The sequence below is a fragment of the Lutjanus erythropterus genome, chromosome 3 (assembly GCF_056507025.1).
Source record: "Lutjanus erythropterus isolate fLutEry1 chromosome 3, fLutEry1.hap2, whole genome shotgun sequence".
NCBI classification, from domain to species: domain Eukaryota; kingdom Metazoa; phylum Chordata; class Actinopteri; order Lutjaniformes; family Lutjanidae; genus Lutjanus; species Lutjanus erythropterus.
The window spans coordinates 4,179,328-4,201,111 of NC_139319.1; the positions used below are offsets into that span (position 1 = coordinate 4,179,328).

The 21,784-nt window shown below is 39.9% G+C and overlaps 1 protein-coding gene across 1 annotated transcript; it reads right to left on the minus strand.

Annotated features, from left to right (window-relative positions):
- Positions 1-8,586: 8,586 nt before the first annotated feature.
- LOC146329468 (aspartate aminotransferase, cytoplasmic-like) lies at positions 8,587-17,881 on the minus strand. Its single transcript, XM_084714735.1, has 9 exons — positions 17,647-17,881; positions 13,251-13,432; positions 12,922-13,045; positions 12,662-12,774; positions 12,423-12,527; positions 11,959-12,109; positions 11,609-11,774; positions 11,156-11,298; positions 8,587-10,368 (listed from the first exon to the last, which is right to left on the minus strand). Exons 1-9 carry the CDS (start codon positions 17,753-17,755, stop codon positions 10,229-10,231), a joined length of 1,233 nt encoding a protein of 410 aa, XP_084570861.1. The 5' UTR covers positions 17,756-17,881; the 3' UTR covers positions 8,587-10,228.
- Positions 17,882-21,784: the final 3,903 nt, after the last annotated feature.

The window sequence follows — 21,784 nt, forward strand, 5'->3', positions numbered from 1 at the left end:
TCCTCCCATTGCACTTTTTTTTAAAAGTTGTTTTAATATCAAAATATTTCCTCTGTATTTGCATTTATTTTTAAATGACTTGTTTCTCTGTTTCTTCGTCCCTTAATTCCACTGCACTGTAAACCCGTACAAGTTACCTGAGGCAGTTTTTCAGTTGCCACAGTTTTCTTGAGTTTGCAAACTCAAAAGTTTAAGGTTATTAAAGCTTTAATATTAGGCTTTAACGTTACATGTACTCTTTGATTACAGTTAAATTGAAATTAGTGATTAAGCCAACTTGAATATTTTCTGTAAATGCAACTCAAGAATTTCCTCTCACTGGAAAAACAACTGAATAAACTAAAAGCATAAAAAAACATTTTTTCACATTCCGTGAACTCCATATTGTAATAAATACAATATAGTTTAAGAAATATTTGTATTTTAGGGACCTTATTTCCCTCATTAATCGAAAATCATGAGTTCAATAAACACAAAAGACAGGAAATTCTCCTAGAACTCAACATTTTTAAGTTAGTTAAACCTCAAAACAAATTTTCTCTTTTCACTACTCACTGTTAGGGATGTTCTTGGTAAATAATTTCACTGTCGATTAAAAATTAAATTAGATTTAAATTAGACTTGTCCAGTCTAACAGTCGAACAGTTAAAATTGAGCGTATTTTACTAATTTATAATGCTAAACACTGTCCGAAAAAATACTGTGCAAAGTGAGAGCCATTTGAAGCCATTAATCACAGTCTACAATCACCAAATCATACTTTAAATACCACTGAAATACACGCTGCTTTGCAATATGAACATTACATATTAGCCTAAAAAACATGACAACAACTGACTAAGTGCTTCAACTTTTCAGACCGAGGAGGATCACTCTGTCGGCGGGTAAATTACCCGGAGCTGACGTTAGCGGCCAGCCTGACACATGGTGTGGCTAACGTTAGCAGAGCTAGCAGCAGCAGCAGCTGCTCTGCTTGCAGGTTAATGTCCGTGTCTGTGCTTCATGTGGTCACATGTTGCTCCAATCGAGTGATTATATATCAGCTTATTCTGTCACAGTCTACATTCAACATTGTTTCCAGTTTCTAGTTTGAAACACTGCCAAACCGCGCTGGTTTTATGAGCTATCATCTGTCTGACTTTACTGATATAAACATCCGGGGTTGCCTGGGCGATCGAGGCATACACGCTTATGGTATACAGCGAGAGAGGCTGCTGTCTGATGGTGCCGCAGCCCCGACTAGTGGCAGGCAGCTGCCGAACATCATAGAGGCAACAGTTAACTGGAACCATGCATAAATTAAATATTGATTAATAGTTTAAATTTCTAGTATTTATAGTGCTGACTAGCGAGGGTGGCAATGTTTAATCGTGTAATCGACTGATTGCGCACACCCCTACTCACTACAAATAATTCATTTCAGCATTTGGTTTTACAGTTTGTTAAAATGACAGATTTTCCTTTGTGGATCTCTGAAAGCAGGACTTCAATCTCAAAACTCGTGAACTACTTCATTTTACTCTTCCTGACACATGGCAGGAAATATAGTCTTATATGGTATTATTGTGGCGATAGTTATTATAATTTACACTTAAATATGCACAGGTGGATCGTTTACACCGTTACCCTAAGTTACAAGTTGCTGAATCTGACAGGGCACAGTCCTCATCGTACGATAAATTTAAGATAAGAATACAAAAATCTTCTTGCATGAGGCCCGTTCTTTTAATTCATTTATCTCTGAACAAGCATTTCATAGTTAGATTGTCTTGATGTCAGTTTTTGAAAATGTCGTCCCTTCAAAAATGCAGATTGACACTCACATCTCTCCCAAGTGCTTGTTCATGGTGGGAATTGGGTAAATAATATTATTAAGAGCACGGTCTGATCTGCTCTATATGAAAAGTGCCCTAAGATAAACTTTTGTTATGATTTGGCGCTACATAAATAAAACTGACTTGACTCATCCAAGTACAGAATATGACAAAAAGTATGTGGACGCCCCTGTTTTTTTTCCTGGTTTAGATCCCTTAACTCGCAATGAAGGGAAATCACTGTTTTTCCCTCTCTACAGTACCACCCCATGCACACAGCTAGCTCCATGAAGAAATGTTTTCTCAGGTTGGTGTGAAAGAACTGAAGTGGTCTGCCCAGGGCTGTTTTCCACCAACGTGGAAACCAGCCGTGTCCTGGTTCCAGAACCAAATTTTGAACCATTCTGAGCATTTCCACCAAGAATAAACTGGTTTGGAGGTTTTCCTTGGGAACCAAAGTGGGTGTGCGCATTGTGCAACGCCCTCTGTTGACAACATCCTTGATAGCACCAAGTTTCCGATGATCTTGAACTGAACCAGAACTAATTTGGTGGAAAAGGGCCCGACTTTGTCTCGACTTCAAACTGGAACATCGACGGTGCGCCCAACCTCATCAGCCGACATCTGTGACTATATTTACCCGCACACTAATGTTTCACTATCATTTAGAAAATGACAGTATTCTGAATTTGAAACAGGTCCTTGATGGAAGTACAGTCTGATGCGTCGATTCCTTGATTTGACATTTTCATCTTAAATCAGTTGCTACATTTGTCGAGACGCCATCTATGCATGCTGGCATGGCACTTAAATATCATATGTAATAAGAGGAAACAATTTTAAAAATATTTTCCAATGATATTGGGGTGATTATCTTGTTGTCTCGCGATAACAAAGTCTGTTTTGGCATTAAAAAATTAATTGCAAGCACAGCTTTTCTCGGCTTCTGTCGTGGCGAACGTCATCGCTGTAATCAAAGACTCCCTCTTTGCTGTTTTTCTCCTGAGCTCTACTTTTTACATTGTCTGAGCCTTTTCTTTTTAAGATGCGTGATTTGATTTGCAGTTTTATACCTCATAAATATTTAATTTGTTTTGTTCCTTTTTTCATATTTGGACCATAGAGGGCTATCAGACTGTGGCTCAGACGGCGATAAAAGACAAATTGCAGCTGCTTGTCTGCATATAAATTTTGGAAATCTTGCGTCAGCCTTTCATTTGGGCTCAGTTTTATTCATCACACGACTTGTGACCACTGAACCTCTTTAAATAATCATTGCTCGAGCCGAGCCCTTTTCATTAGACGCATTTCAATTATGAATGAATGTCATTCTCTGTGGCTTTTCTTTAGCGGAGGTGAAATGAAACTGAGCTGCGGCGACTGTTCACAAAAACAAAGGATGTTCTGGTTTTATCCCTTTGTGTTTCACAGAATGCCTTGATGCTGTATTTTATTGGCTTTATGAGGCCAGCAGATTCCATATCATCTCAACCGGACACAAAGACCATCAGAAAGTTCTAGTCTGTTTTTCTACGCTCACTACAATCGCTAATCTGTGTCTCCATTGATTTCCAGTCTCAACCAATCAGCATGTAGACCGGTGGCTCCCAATCTAAAGGGCGGGCCACCCTAGAGGTGTGCAGAGACACTGCAGGGGGGGCGTGGATGATCAGGAGAGAAATACAGAGTTGAATGAACATGATTTATGTAGAGAAATCAACAGTTTACTGATGCTATCACACTGACCTTTTTTTCTCCCAGCATATTTCCTTGTTTGCTTTTTGTTTGATTTAAAGGGTAATTCCTGCATTTGGAAAGCTGGGCCCATTTTTTTGACGTATTTTAGTGTCTAAATGACTCCTTTCTCTTTTATGCTGCAGCCCACAACTGCTACTCACTTTTGTATATAACAGCAATGCTGAAAATACTTAATGCTCTGTTACTGATGTGAACAACTCTGCAGACTGTGGAGGAAAATGAACAAGAGCCTGTCGAGTTTTTATTTCACACAAAAGGAATCAGAGTGATGTTGCTTCCAGTTTGACCGAAGCCGCCTCGGACGGGCATTTTATACAGTAGGAAGAGCAAAGGTGTAAATAAAATTATTGATGGCTGAGTTCCATTTCACTGCTTTGATTTCAGGGTCCTGGCATGGTGAATGCTGGCTCACTGTCACAGCCTACTGGGACACTTGTCAAGTTAATTAAAATGTCGACTGTGAAAGAGCTCCATTGTCCGACAAGAGGAACCTTGGCAGGGTCTCTGGCTGATGATTCATTACACTCTCACCTGACACTGATACAGTGATCTCAAGACACATTTAGGCTCTTTCTGTTGTTATATCCAGGTGATTTAACTTATTTTTATGAATAACAAGGGGACAAAATAGAGTTATGAGAATTTTCTTTGTCATCTTATTGGGTTAGCGTTAGGTCAGCCATCGTGTTGTGTAAATAAACAGCAGTGTGTATCTTTTTGAACACTCTGCTCAACATGTGTAACGTCACTTCCCGAGAGCCTTCTTACCGGTGGGAGGGCCGTATCCATGGTAACCTATGCCAGCCAACGGTTAACTAATTTTGAAAATATATTACACCTATCAAAGTAAATTGCATTTAAATTGAAGCGTTATTGATGATATGTCAGACCTGCCTTAGTTGCTGTTTGCATTTGCCTGTTATATTGTTGTTGTCATAACTACTGCAGTGCATTGTGGGATATTTATGCCTATATTTGTGTCCGGTGCTTGCACACTAATATTTCCATGGAAACAGGATGCACCTGTTATCCAATTGGTACCATAATAAGGTTTTGGACACACTAAAAAAAATCTCAAATTCTGTTTTAGCGTACTAAATAGCATGTTAGCAGCGGTGGACTCGTGATGCACTTTATCACATGTTGTCATGTACACTGGGCCACTCTAGAGACCATTTTATCATTGTTTTTGTCCACTTGAAGGCCACTCTTGAGGACAGTTTCTCATGTTTCATCCACGGTCTCTTCACACGGATTGTTTACCACTTTCCATACCAGAATCGTTTCCCTCTCCTACAAATTCTGAATTCATATGCACGAACCTTCATAGAGATTAGGCCTATACAACTAATTTTGGAGGCTTTAAACTGAAAATGTGTTGAAAATGAGATGGCAACCTGGAAGATCTACTGTAAGTCTTGGTTTGGTGCACATTCAGTCAACTTTGCGTAAAATTTGATTAATACAACAAAAAATAAATGTTTTCAGAGTTCTGGTTATCCTGTCAGCACTTAAAGTTTGGCGACTTCTGTCTCACAGTTCTTCACTCTGATTAAATATAATATCAGGCCCTATGTCTCAGGAAATATATTCAAATTTAAAGGTATAAGATCTACATAATCTCTTTCACTTATGACCCACTAGAAGTGTGTGGTGGTGGCTGATTCTGCAGAGACCCTGCAACCCTCTGCCTGTATTTCCTTATTCTTTCTCATTGTTTTTCCTGCGCTCAGTAGGCTTCACCAACCCAAAGCTTTGACATTTGACATCGCGATGCGTTTACTAACAGCTCAATGGTTCTGTTTGCAGCTGCTGCTGCTGGATGTTACTACTGTCAAACCTCTTGCAACCCAGAATCCTTCAGTTCCGTCCCTTTGTGTGTCCCTGAACCTGCAGTGCTCTGGACTTTTTTTTTTTGTGTTTTGTCAGTATAGTGTTCAGGGGACGGGGTGGATGGGTGTGGCTCTGCCTGACTACGTTTGCAGGATCAGTTTTGTGCCACTGCAGCACAGAGGAGGAGGAGGAGGAGGAGGAGGAGGAGGAGGAGGAGGGGTGGGGTTGGGTTGGGGGTGCTTGTGCAGGGAAAGATGAGGGGAAGGGGGAGTGCAGATAGAGGTCTTATGTTTCAGGTCTGACCGATACTCTTTGAAAAGCCAGAAAAAGTATAATTCAGGTTCCTGCCTGAGCATACCTGCAGCATCGTTTGTAAAAAAATTATTTTAGAGCAGCATTTTGTTTCACTGAGGGTTCTGAAGGTCTCAGTGGGTGTACATGACACATTGTTTGTGGGTCTTCCACCTCACAGAGAGAAAAAGTTCCTCAGGAAGCAGTAAGGATGCAATTTTTTAAAAAAAGACAATCATCAAATTTAAAGATAATAAATATTGGCAAGAAGTACTGCTGTGAGCAGCCTCTCCCTGTAGTATTGGCTTTTTGCTCCATCACAGGCTGGAGACACTGGGAAAAAGAGGGAGGGGTGATTTCTAACTCAGCTCATTGGCTAATGTAACAGGCGGAGGGGGATAGAGGGAGAACATCCCTCCTGGGTACAATATATCAAACCTGCTGAGTCACTTTGCTGCATTGGAGCAGCGACCACAGCCAATCAGCATCACCCTTTGAGGTCAAAGACAAACAATAAGTGATTCTGCTGCAGGATGTTGTTGATTAGATTGTACAGTAGGTTTGACAGACACATTTTACTGCTGCAGATCCACATTAAAGAGTCTGAGATCATCATTTTGTATTTTCGCTATTTCTGCTGTGAGGCAACACAGTGTCTGGATGGATGCAAAGTAAACATCTGTATTGTTTTCAGCTCTGTTCCTGCTGCTGACGAGTGTGGAGGAGATAAAGTGTTTTGGGAAATAATACAATAATGTGATACTTGTAAAATACTAAGCAAATGTGTGATGGTATTTTGCATCAAAATATACAGAACATAATGAATCTCAACTGTCTCTGGGTTTCATTTCTTAAAAATAGATCTGTTGTTATTCTGTGTGGTTTTCTTTCTACTGACAACAAATACTGTACACGTACATAATTGCAATTAAGGTATTTGTACTTCACTTGAGTATTTGCATTTTTTGTTACTTTAGACTTCTACTTTGGTACTTTTCAGAGGAAACTATTATGTTTCTACTGCATTTATCTGACGGCTCTAGTTATTTACTTGATAAATCAAGATTTGTTGTCTATTTTGAAACTCCAATGGTTTAATGCATTATGAATACTTTCAATTTTCTTTTCTTTATATTTATACCTGAAAGCAGGACCTTTACTTGTGTTACACTGCAGTATTAGTACTTTTATTTAAAGATCCCCTCCAGACGTGTTTTCAAGGGATAGTTCAGCCCCGATTGATGGTCGGGTTTATTTACTGCTGGAGGTTCAGCATGCATGTGCACGTGAACGTGGCTCCAAGCTAAGAATCTACAGTGAAGATTTAGACTAATAACATGGTGTAAATAATATTTTTTTTTGTCAACTTCACATGTCAGGGCTTTAGGAGACTTGGATTACGCCAGACGAGCAGTATGGAGACATTTTATGTTTTTATTCTGTTGGGTTTTTTTTTTACTTTTGAAAACTGGTTACCATTCACTTCCATTATTTGGGAGATTCTGCAGCACTGTTTTCCTGTTTTTGTGGACCAAAATACTAAACCCACCCTCCAACCGGCATGAGGGTGAGTAGATAATGAGTGAATTTTCATTTTGGTTGAACTATCCCTTTAAGACAGTGGTTCCCAAACTGTCCCGTCAACCTAGACTCATCGTGGATGACCAGGGGACATAAACAAACAATAGTTTGCTGGGGTTATCATTCTTACCTTTATTTCACTTAAATTCCCTTTTTATCAGTTGCTTCCCTGATTAATTGTTCATGACAGATAATAATTATGGGATGGGGTTGGGGGTGAACTTTTTTTTTTGGCTTCTGAATGTGAAGTCAGAGAAAGTTTGGGAACCAGTCTCCCTGACCCTTGGGCACTGTTCCGTGAATATATTTATATCTTAAATAATGATCCAAAGTTTTAGAAACTTAAAAAAAAAATTTCATTTAGCTTTCTAAACAGAAATGAATGAAATGCTGAGATATAGCCCCACTGTATTTTTTTTGTACACCCATTAAAATGAAGAAGGCTTTTCAACCCAACCCCTCCAAGTGCTTTGGTGACCCCTAGTGGGGGGTCATGACCCCAAAGTGTTTTACGATACATAAAAAGCAATGCTTATTTAATAATATGTATCCGACATTGTTTTCTCCACAAACAAAAGTTCAGTTACCTCCATAAAATTATCATGAAGATGCAAATGTTGTTCATTTTAAGTACTGACTGGAGATAAGATATCCGTTACTTTATGAGAACTGGAGGCATCAAGTTTTACTGCTTCAACTGACTATATTTACCATCAACACTGACTGGACATCCACATGACAAGTGCCAAATTTAAGGCTATATTTAGGTCTTACTGTAGGCCAATTTAACAGAGAAACTGAAAACAGCCTTCCAGTGTCAAACTCTGCACATGCATCATTCTGCACAGTGTGAAAACTAAAATATCATAAGTACTTCTGCCACTGGTAGTCAAAGCCTGATATATTTTCTTCCTCTGTGCCACAGAGCCCCATTATTGTCCAAAAACAATCAGTGAATCCTGCTGTTGCACTGGATGACATGTTTCTTTGTTCACACTCTCTAGTTTATTTTGATTTAATCTCACAAACGCCATCCTGTTGTCCCAAATACTCAATCGAACACCACATGTGGGTTAAACTGCTGCTGAAATTAGTCCCCAACAATCCAATTATTTCATCCTGTTTGAGTAACATTTGGTAAAAAAACAGACAGGAAGTGGGATTGGAAAAAACAAAATTACAAGGACAAAGTGCACATCTGCATCTACAGTCTTGTCTTGTGACTCTTACCTTTATACGTGCAGATATTTTAGAAACTAGAAGCCTAGGGAGAGTTTTGGATGGAAAAAAAACAGGCAAGGAGCAAATATTTAGTTCCTGTGGTTTATAATTTATTTCAGTATGAACACACATACTGCTGTGTGCCTTCACAAACAACACCACATGATGGGAGTGCGGTTCTGTAGCTAACAAGTGTCAGGCTCTGAGGTCTGATCAGAGCGGCTCATTACAACAACCGACTTTACAGAAGCTTCCTGTAACAGAATAAGGGCACTGCAGGGTGGAAAGAAAACGATGACAGACAGAGAGGAGAGGTGATTTTGTTCACTGATGGCACAAAGTTGCTTTGTGGACTAAGATTATGATCTTCTACGTAGCTGCACCAGTCTGACAAGGCAAAACCCACAAAATCAGGCACATGCATTACACGTTTAAGACAAAAAGACAATAACTGTTGTGCTCATAGTGCCCGTCTTTAGACCTCGTCATTAGAAATGTCCTGGCATGAGTTGATTCTGGCTTTTAGTTGTCTCCCAACAGCTCGTCTAAAATTAAAACCAAGCATACCAACAATTTATATGAACAATTTGGTGTTTCATATGCAGGAAATAGCAGGACCTCCAAGAGTGATTATATCTATTTACATTAATGGCATTTTGTTCAACATTACAGTTACATTTTGTTGTCTTGCAGCAGTACAATGACAGTAAAGACTCATGGATAAGTAATATCTCATCATTTTGAAGTGCTATAAGAAAAACTAGAATTTCATTTAAAAGCTTACAGGGAAAAACAAAATTCCAAGTGGACTTTTGTGACCAGAAATGATTTGATCAGCACAAAAAAAACAGGCTGTCTGCAAATGAAGGGACCAGACAGCCTGGTCTCACCAAAAGGCGTATTAATAACACGCCAATGTCTCGAGTTGTCTCGCACCTTAACGCTTTTTTTTTTTTGCTTTTTGCGTGTCATTTCACAACATTTAGTCAGACTTTGGCAGTGACGGTGTGTCATTTCCGCACGAATGTCAGGGAGGAAAAAAATGTCAGATGACGTAGACTAAAGAGCGAGCAAACTGCGTATGGTGACGGATGGATCAATCAAACACAGGGGTTTCGCCTAAGAGGCCGCAGTTCAAGTCCTGTGTGAAGCCAAAAGTCATCATTGTCTTACTCTAACTTTTGTACCTTAACTTGTGTCACATAACTAACTTTTCATCAATAATGTACTTATTTTAACCTAAACCTAAGTAGTTTTGGTGCCTAAATAAACTGACCATTTGCACAACATTTACCATAGCAAAGATCACCATAACAACAAAGGTCATCTGACTAGATTTGTTAAATAACATGTAATGAGCTTAAAATGCAGAGACATGACACGCAAAATCTCCTTAAAAGTGGCGTGCTGTTTACACGCCATCCCATGAGATCACGTTGGACGTGGACAAAAGACATTTCAGCTTCTACACATTGAGGTATGAAGCTCTGCAGACGGTGAGACCTGGCTTTGTGCGTTCAAGTGTCTTCTTAAATTCATTGCACGTCCCAAAGGTTTATACCTTCATGTGAGAACAGAAAATCATACATCCTACCATTGGTTCAACTGCAAAATCCCTGCTGCAGTTCAACCAATCAGAGGTCAGGATAAGAAAGGGGGGGGGGGGTTCAAGGGCACACACGACGATGCTTCCTGTGGTGCACAGGAGGCAGGAAGTGGGCGGACAGCCTTTACTGGACCTTGGTGACGGCCTCGTGGATGGACTGAGCGACATAGTCGATGTTCTTGGTGGTCAGACCGCACATGTTGATGCGACCGCTGGCCATCAGGTACACGTGCTTCTCTTTGATCATGTACTCCACCTGTTTGGCTGTAAGACACATCACAACACGGTGATGGTCACATGGTGTAGAAGAAGAACTGATGCTTCCTGCTATGTTACATTTTGGGTCTCTCCAACAAAAAAAAAAACTAGCCTCAAGAGTCTCTCAGTTGTTTTTCTGGAACTTTCGGCTTCATAAAACTATGCAAACCCCTGATGAAGGTAAGATGGAGCTTTATTAATCCTCAGCTTTGGGGGTTTAACTTGCAGATGAAAGCTCAGGAAAAAGCTAAAAATGCAGCAAGAGGACGTGCACAGGACAAACACTGTAGAGGAGCTGCCCTTGTGGTTACACAGTGTCTGACATGGGAGGTAAAGAGACACCAACCAGGGTGACTCACAGTACGTGACTGTTGGCCTGCTGGGATTATAACAGGGAAACAAGTCTGAACCACTGCACAAAAACTGAAAAATGAGCGCTTCAGTTTCACAAACTCTCATGAGAGAGTGAGGGCAAGGAGAGGCATTTTCAACTCATCAAATGATGATTTTTAGAAATGTATTAAGAAATATCAATCATAGTACAGTAATATAATTTAGTTTACAGCTCCAAGAACATGTTTAAGTGTGCAGTGCCTCTTTAATATTCTACATGAAGACATCTGGACTCTTTATCATTAGAAGAGTGAAAATAATTATCACAGTGAAACATTGGTAGGAACACCTCTCATTGGTAGATGCTTTCTCACACAAACTAAGGGTGGTGTCTTTATTCATTAAACAACCCTGATATCCACCTGTGTGTGTGCATGTGTGTGCGCGTGTGCGTGCTTACGGTTCAGGCCGGTGAAGCTGAACATGCCGATTTGCTGAGTGATGTGGTCCCAGGTCCCTGGGGTGCCCAGAGCCTGCAGCTTGGTCTTGAGCTGATCCCTCATCAGCAGGACACGGTCTGCCATGGTCTTCACATTACCCTTCCTACAGAGAAGAGGGGGGTGAGAGAGGGAGGAGAAAAGAGTGAGACAAGCGAGACAAGAAAAGGACACCATTTGGGAGGTGAGAAAACTGTCAGGAGTGTCTCAAGTTGACACCTCAGCTGAGACTGCTGTTTCACAGACTACAAAAAGTACCTCAAACAACTTTATAATAAATATTTAGTAATAAGCATAAAAACCACATACAATTAACATGGTAACATCCCAAAACTTAGTAGTAAATGTCGATAAATGTTTTAATGTCAAAGTGAAAGGTAGCTATCATTTTTAAATGTGGACAGTTTGGAGTGTACCATTCAGCAAAGAGCTCGGGACAGTTGAGGGTCTTGCTGACGATGCGTGCTCCCTGAGACGGTGGGTTGGACCAAGTTGTTCTGACAATCTTCTCCATCTGGGACAGAATGCGGGTCAGGTTCTCGTTGTCCTGAGCAACAACGGTCAGGTTACCAACCCTCTCATCTGATAACAGAGAAAAGAGGGAATGCATTACAGCATATAACGAGTGGCGGCCATTTTTCTACTTTTTGGGGGTTAAATTTATTTTAATCTACAAGTCCTTGTTGGCATGTTTTGCACCAGACCACCAAGGACTGCACAAATGTATGTGCAGCATTTTATATGTGTTGATATGATGTGTGCTCACTGTAAAGGCCGAAGTTTTTGGAGAAGGACTGAGCCACAAATAGCTCAAAGCCCTCGGAGACAAAGTAGCGGATGGCCCAGGCATCCTTATCCAGACTGCCGGAGGCAAAGCCCTGGTAAGCCGAGTCAAAGAACACGAACAAATTCCTCCTCTGGAGACAAAAAAGAAAAATATTAAGTGGGACAAAAAAGTTAAAAAATGAGAAAACACTCCTTGAATACAGTTTGATTTAAAAACACTTGAAAACATGTTAAAAAGTAAGTATTCCATTATTAAGATGTGAACATAGTCATGGCAGAATAATAACGGGAAATATTAAGACATGAGGTAAAAAAAACACAGTTCTTCACAATGATGTGATTACAACAGATTTGGCTACAGTTATGTTTTACTTAATGGAGGATCCTAAAATCAGTGACAAACATGTTTACATACTGAAAAAAACAAAAACGACATTGACACACCTTCATGATCTCTGCGATCTTCTTCCACTCCTCCTGAGTCGGGTCGGTGCCGGTGGGGTTGTGTGCGCAGGCGTGGAGGACAAAGATGGAGTGTTCTGGAGCTTTCTGTTGAGAAAGGAGGGGTAAGATCTTATAAAACAACCACACTGAACTGACATACAATTTTTTTGTTGAGACACTGGGACGTGAAAATGCTAAAATCGAGCGGCCTTTCACTCATCACAGTCGTCCCTCCTCACCTCCAGGTCATCCAGCAGCCCAGCGAGGTCCAGGCCCCTTTTAGCAGCATCCCAGTAGTGGTATGGCCGGATGTCTTTGAAGCCAGCATCAGCAAACACACTGTTGTGGTTCTCTGGGAGGAAGAAGATCAAACAGCAGATTTTATTAATACCATCTATTTCAACGTAAAGCCTTTGCCAGTCACTGTAACGACTCTAGAGCACGCCGCCTCCATAACTACCGTATTACTCGGTTACTTGCTTTACAGCTGTCTACTAACCCCAGGTGGGTGCTGAGACGTAGACAGGTGTCGCTGTGTTGTTGACGCCGTTGTACCAACGCCGCAGGAACTCTGCCCCGATCCTCAACGCTCCAGTCCCACCCAGAGCCTGAACTCCTCCCACCTGAGAGAGAAAACAGTCAGAAATATTAAATAATATGAGAAATTTCCAACATGAAACCGATCAGGAATGTAAAACAAAGTATGTAAAGATTTCCTTTTAAAATGTCACTACTGTAATTTAGGGTATATATACACAACATACTACACACGCAGCCTCTTCTGAATAAAATTATGACAGGGTTGGTGTTCAATGTGTGATATCTCACTCTGTTCTCCTTGATGGCGGCGCTGTCATCTCCCAGGGCGACCTTGGAGGAGGCGGAGCGGAACTCGGGTAGGCCGAGGATGGGCAGGTACTCGTGGTTGAGGCTGTCATCCTCCACAATCAGCCGCTCCACCTTCTTCACCACCGGCAGCACCCAGGGCTGGCAGTCATCAGTACGGTAAGCTGCAGGGGACACAAAGTAACAACAGCAGTCCATCAGCAAGCCACAAAACCTTTTAGTTCCAGATTTAACCCCGGCGACCAGAACACAGAAACCCACAGCTGGATTTCAATCTGGACGAAAAAATAAAGAAGTATCTTTCATGCAACGCTTTAGCATGAATAACTGCATGTTAGTATCTGCAAAGCAACAGTGTAGTGTGAAATATTCTCTTTAGACAAAGTATTTCCAGTTTTCCAAAACATGATTATGAATTCCTGGTTAGGTTTTTTCCATTGTTCTGTTGACTTTTTAAGGACCCGCAGAAACCATGGAGAAAGTGCATAAGGCAGTCTACATTGCACCCGTCGTCCTCTAGAAGGTTTTTTGTGTTGTTGAAAGGTGAAAATCTGAACTTTTCAAAAGGGCAAGCAATTAGATTGAGCAGAACCCGAAATGAAGAGACGCTTGTTCTGGCTGTGTGCGTCTATCCTGAGCTTTAAAAAACATCAGACAGAAACTAACACAACCAGGAGTGTATTGTATAAAGTGATATCACAATAAATCAATACCATAGCAGACTGTGATAATATACACTGTGATATTACATGATTAATTATTTAATTTTTTTAATTTATAAAAGGACCTGTCAAAGACAACTCTGGACATTTTTTTGCACATGCTTAGGAAGGTCATGGCTGGTTATTTTTAATTTATTAAAGAAGGAAAGCAGAAGTACTTTAGGTTAAAACAAAACACAAATTTTATCTTTTATTATTTTATAAAGGAATTTTTTTCACGTGGTCTCTTTCTTTGCTTTTTAATATTTTGACAAATATATTGTGGACTGTTTACTGTGGTATTATTGCACCATGAGTTTTGTTTGTATCTTTTCATACCTTCTCACAACAGAAGCAGAAAAGCCCATTTGAGGGAACAGCCCAGCCGAACAATGAATGTCGCTGGGGACTGTTGTGCTTTATCATCCTACACATTGTAAGCTTTTTGTTAGTTGTGTCGTCAACCTTCTTTCAACAGTGTTTTTTGTGCTCCATCATCACACAACAATTCATCACAGTGCTTCTTTTCCCCTGAAAAAAAAAACAAAAAACACTATGATGGACACAAACCCTTATTGCTACTGGTAGACAAAACACAATTCCTTCACAGCCTATAATTTCGTCAGTCAACCACACGGCACCATTTCTCAAGGCACTGTTGTAGTTTAACATGTTTTATTTCAAAGTGTGCAGCCTATATTTCAATAGTGACAATAATCCTGCAGTCTGAAAATGACAAAGCGAAAGAGAGACAGAGGACAGTGTTTGTGATTAGATTAAGTGTAATGTCACACACTCTGAAGGTCAGTCATAACAGCAAGACTAAAGTCAGTGTGCATGTGTGTGTGTGTGTGTGTGTGTGTGTGTGTTGCACATAGTTGACTCCTTAAGAACTTGTGCTCCCTCATACTATATGGGGGCCTGTGCAGGGCCGTATCAAATATCAGGCCTCCACCACAGCTGTAGACAGTCACTGTGGATCAAAGGGCAGACACGCTGCAGAGGTCGAACAAGTAGGTTGTTGATTTTGGATCCTGACGATGTCTTTCAAAATGATTTTGTGCGCTACCGAAAAAAATCAAGGAAACACAAGACAAAGTTCAGGGCCGAAATGACAAAGTGCCCTGGCTCTGTGCCATTTGATTAAAAAGATCTTTGATGAATAATGTTGTAACTCAAAAAACACTGACAAATGCGTAAGTCTCACATGTTTGGTATAAGATACAGTAGGGGTGAGTGATGGCACAAAATTTAATACAGATCTGATCCCAACTCAGGCTTCAACATTAATATTTTTTCATTTGCCTGCTAGGGTGAATAGGTTGAAAATCTACTTGCCTGAAGTCATTTTTTAATTGCCCCTGTACAAACAGTTTTTTCTATTTGCAGTCATGAAATAACAACAAAGACTAAAGTGAATGCCATGTTTAATCGAGGGCTGCAACATCTATAAAATCTCAGAAAACAGTGAAAAGGTCCGAGTTGATTTTGTTCTGTCAGTCTCATATTCAGTTTAATATAACAATACGAGAAGAAAAGGGGGAAATCTCCAGAACTGAGAGGCTAAAAAATATTCAGTGTCATTTGTCACACAATTAATCAATTATCAAAATAGTTTCATAGGTTAATCCTTTTTTACCATTTGCCCAATGCACATTTACTAGTCCAACATGAAATTTTACTTGCCCCTGGAAAGGGGGAAGGTGTCAGACCTGCTGTGTTGAGCCCTGAGGAAATAACAGGGCCAGGATCATCAATACCAATACTTTTTGTTGATAAAAGCAGCTAATGTAATATCACATGAGGGGGTGAAATATGCCTGCTGATTATCTCCAGGTCAAACTGGTTTGGTGCAGGCAGATTTGTTTTGGCAACGAGGTACAAAAGTGCAGCTGAGGTTGAAGTCCATGTAGCATCATATGATAAGGTGAACTTATCTAACCCCACTCCAAGGGGTAGTTAGGACACTGGAGTGCTGGCACTGATTTTTAATTTAGAATTGTTTTGCAGATGTGTGCAGTGTTTAACAGTTTATTATTGACATAACATTGATATCATGATACATATCTTCTAGGTTCGGGGTTACTGTAATTTTGAGATAAAGTTAGTTATGGTTTTCTTGACTCAGTCAGCTGTTAGAGAAGAATTAAATCACTGATGTCCAATAGGTTATTTTGGTCCAGTTAATATTATGATAATGATGACATTACACATACAACTACAAAATGTTAAGGATGGCATGACATAAAATGCTAAGACTTATCAGATCCTTAGTGTAAAGAGAGCAAGTGAGTGAAATCATACAACAAACCAATACAATAAATAGCACAGCATTAAAAAAACAACTAAATAATAATTATGTACACTTAAATGTTTTAAATAAGCCATGTTTATACCTTAGTATTGTTTGTTGTTGTCTTTTTTTTTAAATGCGGAAATATAAATGATTCAAAAAAAAAAAAAAAAAAGAAAGAAAAGAAAAGAAAACATCTTCTTAAATGTGAATATTTTTGGTTTCTTTAGCCCTATATGACAGTAAATTGAATATCTTTGGGTTGTGGACAAAACATTTTTTGGACCAAACAACTAACTGATTAATTGAGAAAATGATTGATAATTTATACAGTGTGCACTATTAACTTTTTATCAACCAGTCAAACTAGCCACCAATAGATTACCATTGTTTTGTTATTTTTTTTCCCTTGGATAATGAGGGAAGCAAATCTAGCGGCCACATCCATGATATTTTTACAGCATTAGGCTGGTGGCTGGTGCCAGTTTTGTGCCCTGCTGGTCATTAGTAAGCAGCCTTATTCCCTAGACTCTAAAGAAACAAGTTTCCATTGCAGAATTTAAAACACAATAAGCCCAACTAACTGTAGCCATTGTATGTTGTGTACTGCACTGAGCAGTAGTTGTACAAGCCAGCTATCAAACCACATATGCAATACTAATGATTGATTAACGCCTTTGCAGGACACCTGATAAACAAACATGGTATGATGCCTGTCATCTATCACACAGTGCAAGTGCACAAAGATCTGTCTGCTTCAAAACTAGCAGGACCAGCATGATTAGATTCTCAAGTTAACAGAAGATTAAGTAGTTACCGAACCAGTAAGTCCCATTTTTAATTTTCGTGCTAGTGCTTAAGAATGGCAAAATGATACGTGACACCAATGAATAAGTCAGTCTGGATGTGTGGAGAATGATGCGTTCAAGGACACAGGTGAGGCAGTGGAACAAGTAAGTGAGAGACCTACTATTAAGTTTTAACAGGCTCTAAACAGTCCCTTCAAACTGAGCAGTGCTTTTGGGTAAATGGTGGAAGAAAAGTCACGACACGAGCTTCCCCAGACTGTTATTATTTCTTCTGGTGTCAAAGTTGTAGCAGCAGTAAAGTTCGTATTCGGATGACAGGGGCTGTCAACGTGAAAGGAAGCGAGTTTGTGCTTGTTAGCTTCAATGCTAGCTTGTAGCGAAGGTCAAATCAAAGAGTTGCTAATGTTTGATAGCATGATAGCACCAGCGCCGCGCCAAGAGGGCAGTCAAAGCTAGGCAGCTACACGAGGCTAGCAAGCACAACCGGTGGCAGCAGCGTTTGGTGGGGCTGACTCAGTGCCGGCGAGCTAACTTAGCTTTAGCATTAGCATTAGCAGGCAGCGACCATCTCTTACCTCCAACTCCCAGATTCACCTTCTGCGGGTGGCTGTCCTCTCTGAAATCAGCGGTCAGTTTGAAGACGGCTACCGGAGGGGCCTGCGGGACATCACTGAATATGGACATGGTTGAGAGCGAGACAGATGATCCCGGTGCAGGAGGAGGACGAGGGGAGAGGGTGCTGCCAGCGACGGACAGAGAGAGCAGAGACGGGCCGAGGTTCACCTTCACGTCGCCGATACAGGGCAGACAGAAATATAGGCGTCAGTCCGGCAGCCAATAGGAAGGCACGTAAGACTAACGTGACCTTGAATTAGCCAATGAGAGTACAGTAATAGAGCTATTACAATATTTTTATTTTATTTTATTTTATTTTATTTTATTTTATTTTATTTTGTTTTGTTTTGTTTAAATAAAAAAAATAAAAAAATAAATAAAAAAATTAAAAAAAATTAATTAAAAAAAATTTAAAAAAAGTTAAAAATGTAATTTAAAAGACAATAATAATGTAGTCAGTCTGATCTCAATAGGCACACAGTATGGGAGTCTCTAGAGCGCCAAATCACATGGGGCTTTAAATAAAAACTTAACCCTTCAGTTTATCAGAAACATTCATATTCAAATTCAAAATCACCAAATTTGGACATACATGAACGAATGAATGAAATGAATGAACGCACAAATTTATAAATAGTATTTATATAGGCCTAGTGTAGTAAAATGTACAATATTTATAAATGGAGTAGGGTTTAAAGTTGCATAGATGGAAATAGTACAGTAAAGTACAAGTACCTCGATTTTGTACTAAGTACAAAACTTGAGTAAATGTGATTTGTTACATTCCACCAGTAAATGACAACTATATAATATAATATAATATAATATAATATAATATAATAATAGATATTAGGTATTTATGCACAGTTTATGTCTTTAAGCAGTACATATTTTGTGTGTCTGTTGGTGTACAGTGTTCTGTAGTGCCTGGTACATGTTGTTAGTGTGTGATGGTATGCACTGATGTTTCCTGCTTTTTTCCTGACCCTGAACATGTAAAAGACCTGCATGGAGGGCAGATTGGCTAATGCTCATGTAGTTGCTGATGAAGATGATAATCACTGCCAAGAAGTTACAGTTTAGCCCACGTTTACCCTCAAACTGTCACTGAACATTGTGTAACCTTCTAGCATTAACATGGACTGGTAAGACGGAGACTTGCCCATGATTGTATATGTATGTAGATGCCATGTGTAAATCTGTATGAGTTATTACACATGTGCAGCATGCATAAATGTGAGATTTAAAGATTCATTGCAGTTTATTGTTGAATATTCCACTGAAAACACGTGTTCACAAAGAAATCCACCAAACTACACCAACAAACAGAAGACACAGCAAAACATCTTCAGTATCAGGTTTGGGAGGGTTATTATGAAAGATATCATAATAATCCAGGAGGTCCTTCTATCTCTGCCATCTGTGCTTTACATAAACATGAGTGATAAGCAGTGAGAGGTTCAGATAAACTGAGTTTGTTATCAAACCAGCAGAGTGGGATATTGATGGATATCTAACAGCATGCAGCAGCAACAGGCAGTACCTGTGATCTGCCTCTAGAGGTCAGTGTGACCACGCAGAGGAGCAGAGGAACATGCACAGTCACAATGACTGTGGTTTAAAAATGCTTTATCGATATAACTTTCCAAAACACAAATGTCACCCATTTCTGCCAGACTCACCAGTTTAGATTTGCAGTTGTGTAATTTTCTATTATTAATTTCCTCTAACTTCTATTTTAAGGCGTTTTTTCTTCCCGAGGATGTATTTTAGTCCATATTTATGTCTGTTGCCTTATTGTTTCATGGAGCACTTTGTGACATCCTGCTCTTCTTGTGCTATTTAACCAAAGCTACTTACTTACTGCAGTGTCTGATAACAACACCAGAACAGGACTTTGAAATAATTAGCCTCATCTCTCCATCCACCATTCACTTTACTTTTAATTTGATATGGTCAGGGTTCAGTTTCAGTTTAACTGCTGCAAATCTGCTGGAGTAATGAAGTCAAACACTTAAAGCACTGTTACATTAAATTCATTTTCTGCCTGTTCAGTCCTGATTCTCCCTTTGTCTCTCTGGAGGAGAAAAATATACAAAAGTATTATCAGCCAATAGATTTACATAAAGTATTAAAACTAAAATGGCCCTTTTCAGCATGTTACATCACTGTATGGTGTAAGTGGATTATTAACATTTAAACAACATTTTAATGTTGAGGCTGGTCAAGGTAGCAATCAGTAACAGTTTTAGATGAGAGGAGGAGGCCTCTCTGTATTTGTACTCAGATAAATGACTGGAGTCACTCTGAAATGAGCAAATGCTGTATTTTCTAACCCTAATATCGACTGACACTGGAATTGGAATTGTCAAACATCAAATTGATTTAATATTGGCATATATTTAATTATTAAATTAATTTCCACACTTGTCATCTTCTTCTATTTTGTTTCAATTTTTGACTGAACTAAGTTTTATAAAATGAACCCCACCAACACTTTAACAGTGGGACAGAAAAAAAAAAAAAAATTCTGTTGAATTTGACAAATTTGGTTTTGGGTGCATTCTTACTGCAAACCAAGTAAAAAGTACAATAAACCTTGTGTAATATACAGAACAGCATACATATATTAGACATCACAGCTCCTCAACAGTGAAACCAAACCATCTTGGTCGCCCCCTGGTGGAAGGCTGCAGTACAACTCATAAATCCTGCCTTCCGATACTAATAGATAGCACATGGGCCAATCTAAAACATCAAAATTCCCATCCAATAAACTTTGCCCAAAGATGGTTTCTGTCATGTTCAAATGTTTGTTTTTCTGATCAGCTTGGTTTGAATTAGTTATGTGATGATGTAAAAACAGGGTTTTATGCAATGATTGAGTCAGCCGACTGTGTGGGCGGGAACTCGATACCTACGCTTTAACACTGGTCACTACTGCACAGTCTGTGGCTCCAAATGACATCGCCAGCGGAAGACGAGAGCGCTCATATCCGAGATATTTTAGCTTCATTTTTGTGCAGTGGGGGAAAGTGGAGAAGTGTCATCCATCTTTATTTGCAGTCAGTGAATATACATAAATAAAAGTGTAAATATAATAATAAGTAATGTAGAGGTACCACTGTTTGTCACTACATAACTAAAATGGTGCGCACACACACAGGCAGCCATGTGTCAGCTCAGTAGGTGGTTTAAGCTTCTCCTCCATCTCTCTAGGAAACTTTGTGCAAACATCCAGGTGTGTTTGTCTCTTCTCCTTTTCCTCTCTCTCTCTTTCTTTCTTCCTCTGTGTGTGTGTGAGTGTGTGTGTGTGTGTGTGTGTGTGTGTGTGTGTGTGTGTGTGTGTGTGTGTGTGTGTTTGATCTGAAGTGTTTGATGAACAGCCTCAGCTTCACTTCTGTATAGCCTCCACTTCCAGCCCTCCTGTAGCTAAAGTAGCATGTTTTTGTGTCAGTGAAGTGTGACTGTCTGACACACACACAGACACACACACACACACACACACACACACACACACACACACACACACACACACACACAGACAAAGACATCAAACCTTCAGTTCCTATGAGTGTAAAACCTGACCCAAACTCTGATAAATATACTAATACATGAATCACCCCACCTGTCAAAAGTCTCTGAATGGTTTTCTCGTGGACAGCAGTACACAAACACACACACATCACACAAACACACTCCCCCCATCACTCTGTCATTGCCATCGATGATGAGGCCTCCTCCTCTCCTCCACTTTTTCCCCTTTTCCTTTCCCTCTCCAGAAACACTCCTCTGAACCGTCAACAGTGTTGGATTTCAAAGGGGCGAGGGGCTAATGCTCCTGGATGAGGCTGATTGAGTCAATTTGTCGACATGATGGACGTTTTGTGGCCTCGGCTCCTGCTCTCCTGCTGACTGCAGGCTACGGGGCTGACAGGGGCTTGTCAGGTATTTTTCAGGAGCGCAAAAAACAAAAAAGACGGAGATGTTTTACTGCTCCGTGAGCAGCGAAGGGGAACGACAAGACATTTGACAAGAATGTGCATCTGAATCTGAATAAGGTTTGTAACTGCAGAGTGCGTTTACATCTCACCTACT

Bases quoted from the DNA above. Each gene is read 5' to 3' on its own strand.
- LOC146329468 (XM_084714735.1), bottom strand. From the start codon at position 17,755: ATGTCCATATTCAGTGATGTCCCGCAGGCCCCTCCGGTAGCCGTCTTC. The intron at 13,046-13,250 runs GTGAGATATCAC...TTTCTCTCTCAG, and splicing joins CCGCCATCAAGGAGAACAGA to GTGGGAGGAGTTCAGGCTCT. The intron at 12,528-12,661 runs GTGAGGAGGGAC...CTTTCTCAACAG, and splicing joins GGCTGCTGGATGACCTGGAG to AAAGCTCCAGAACACTCCAT.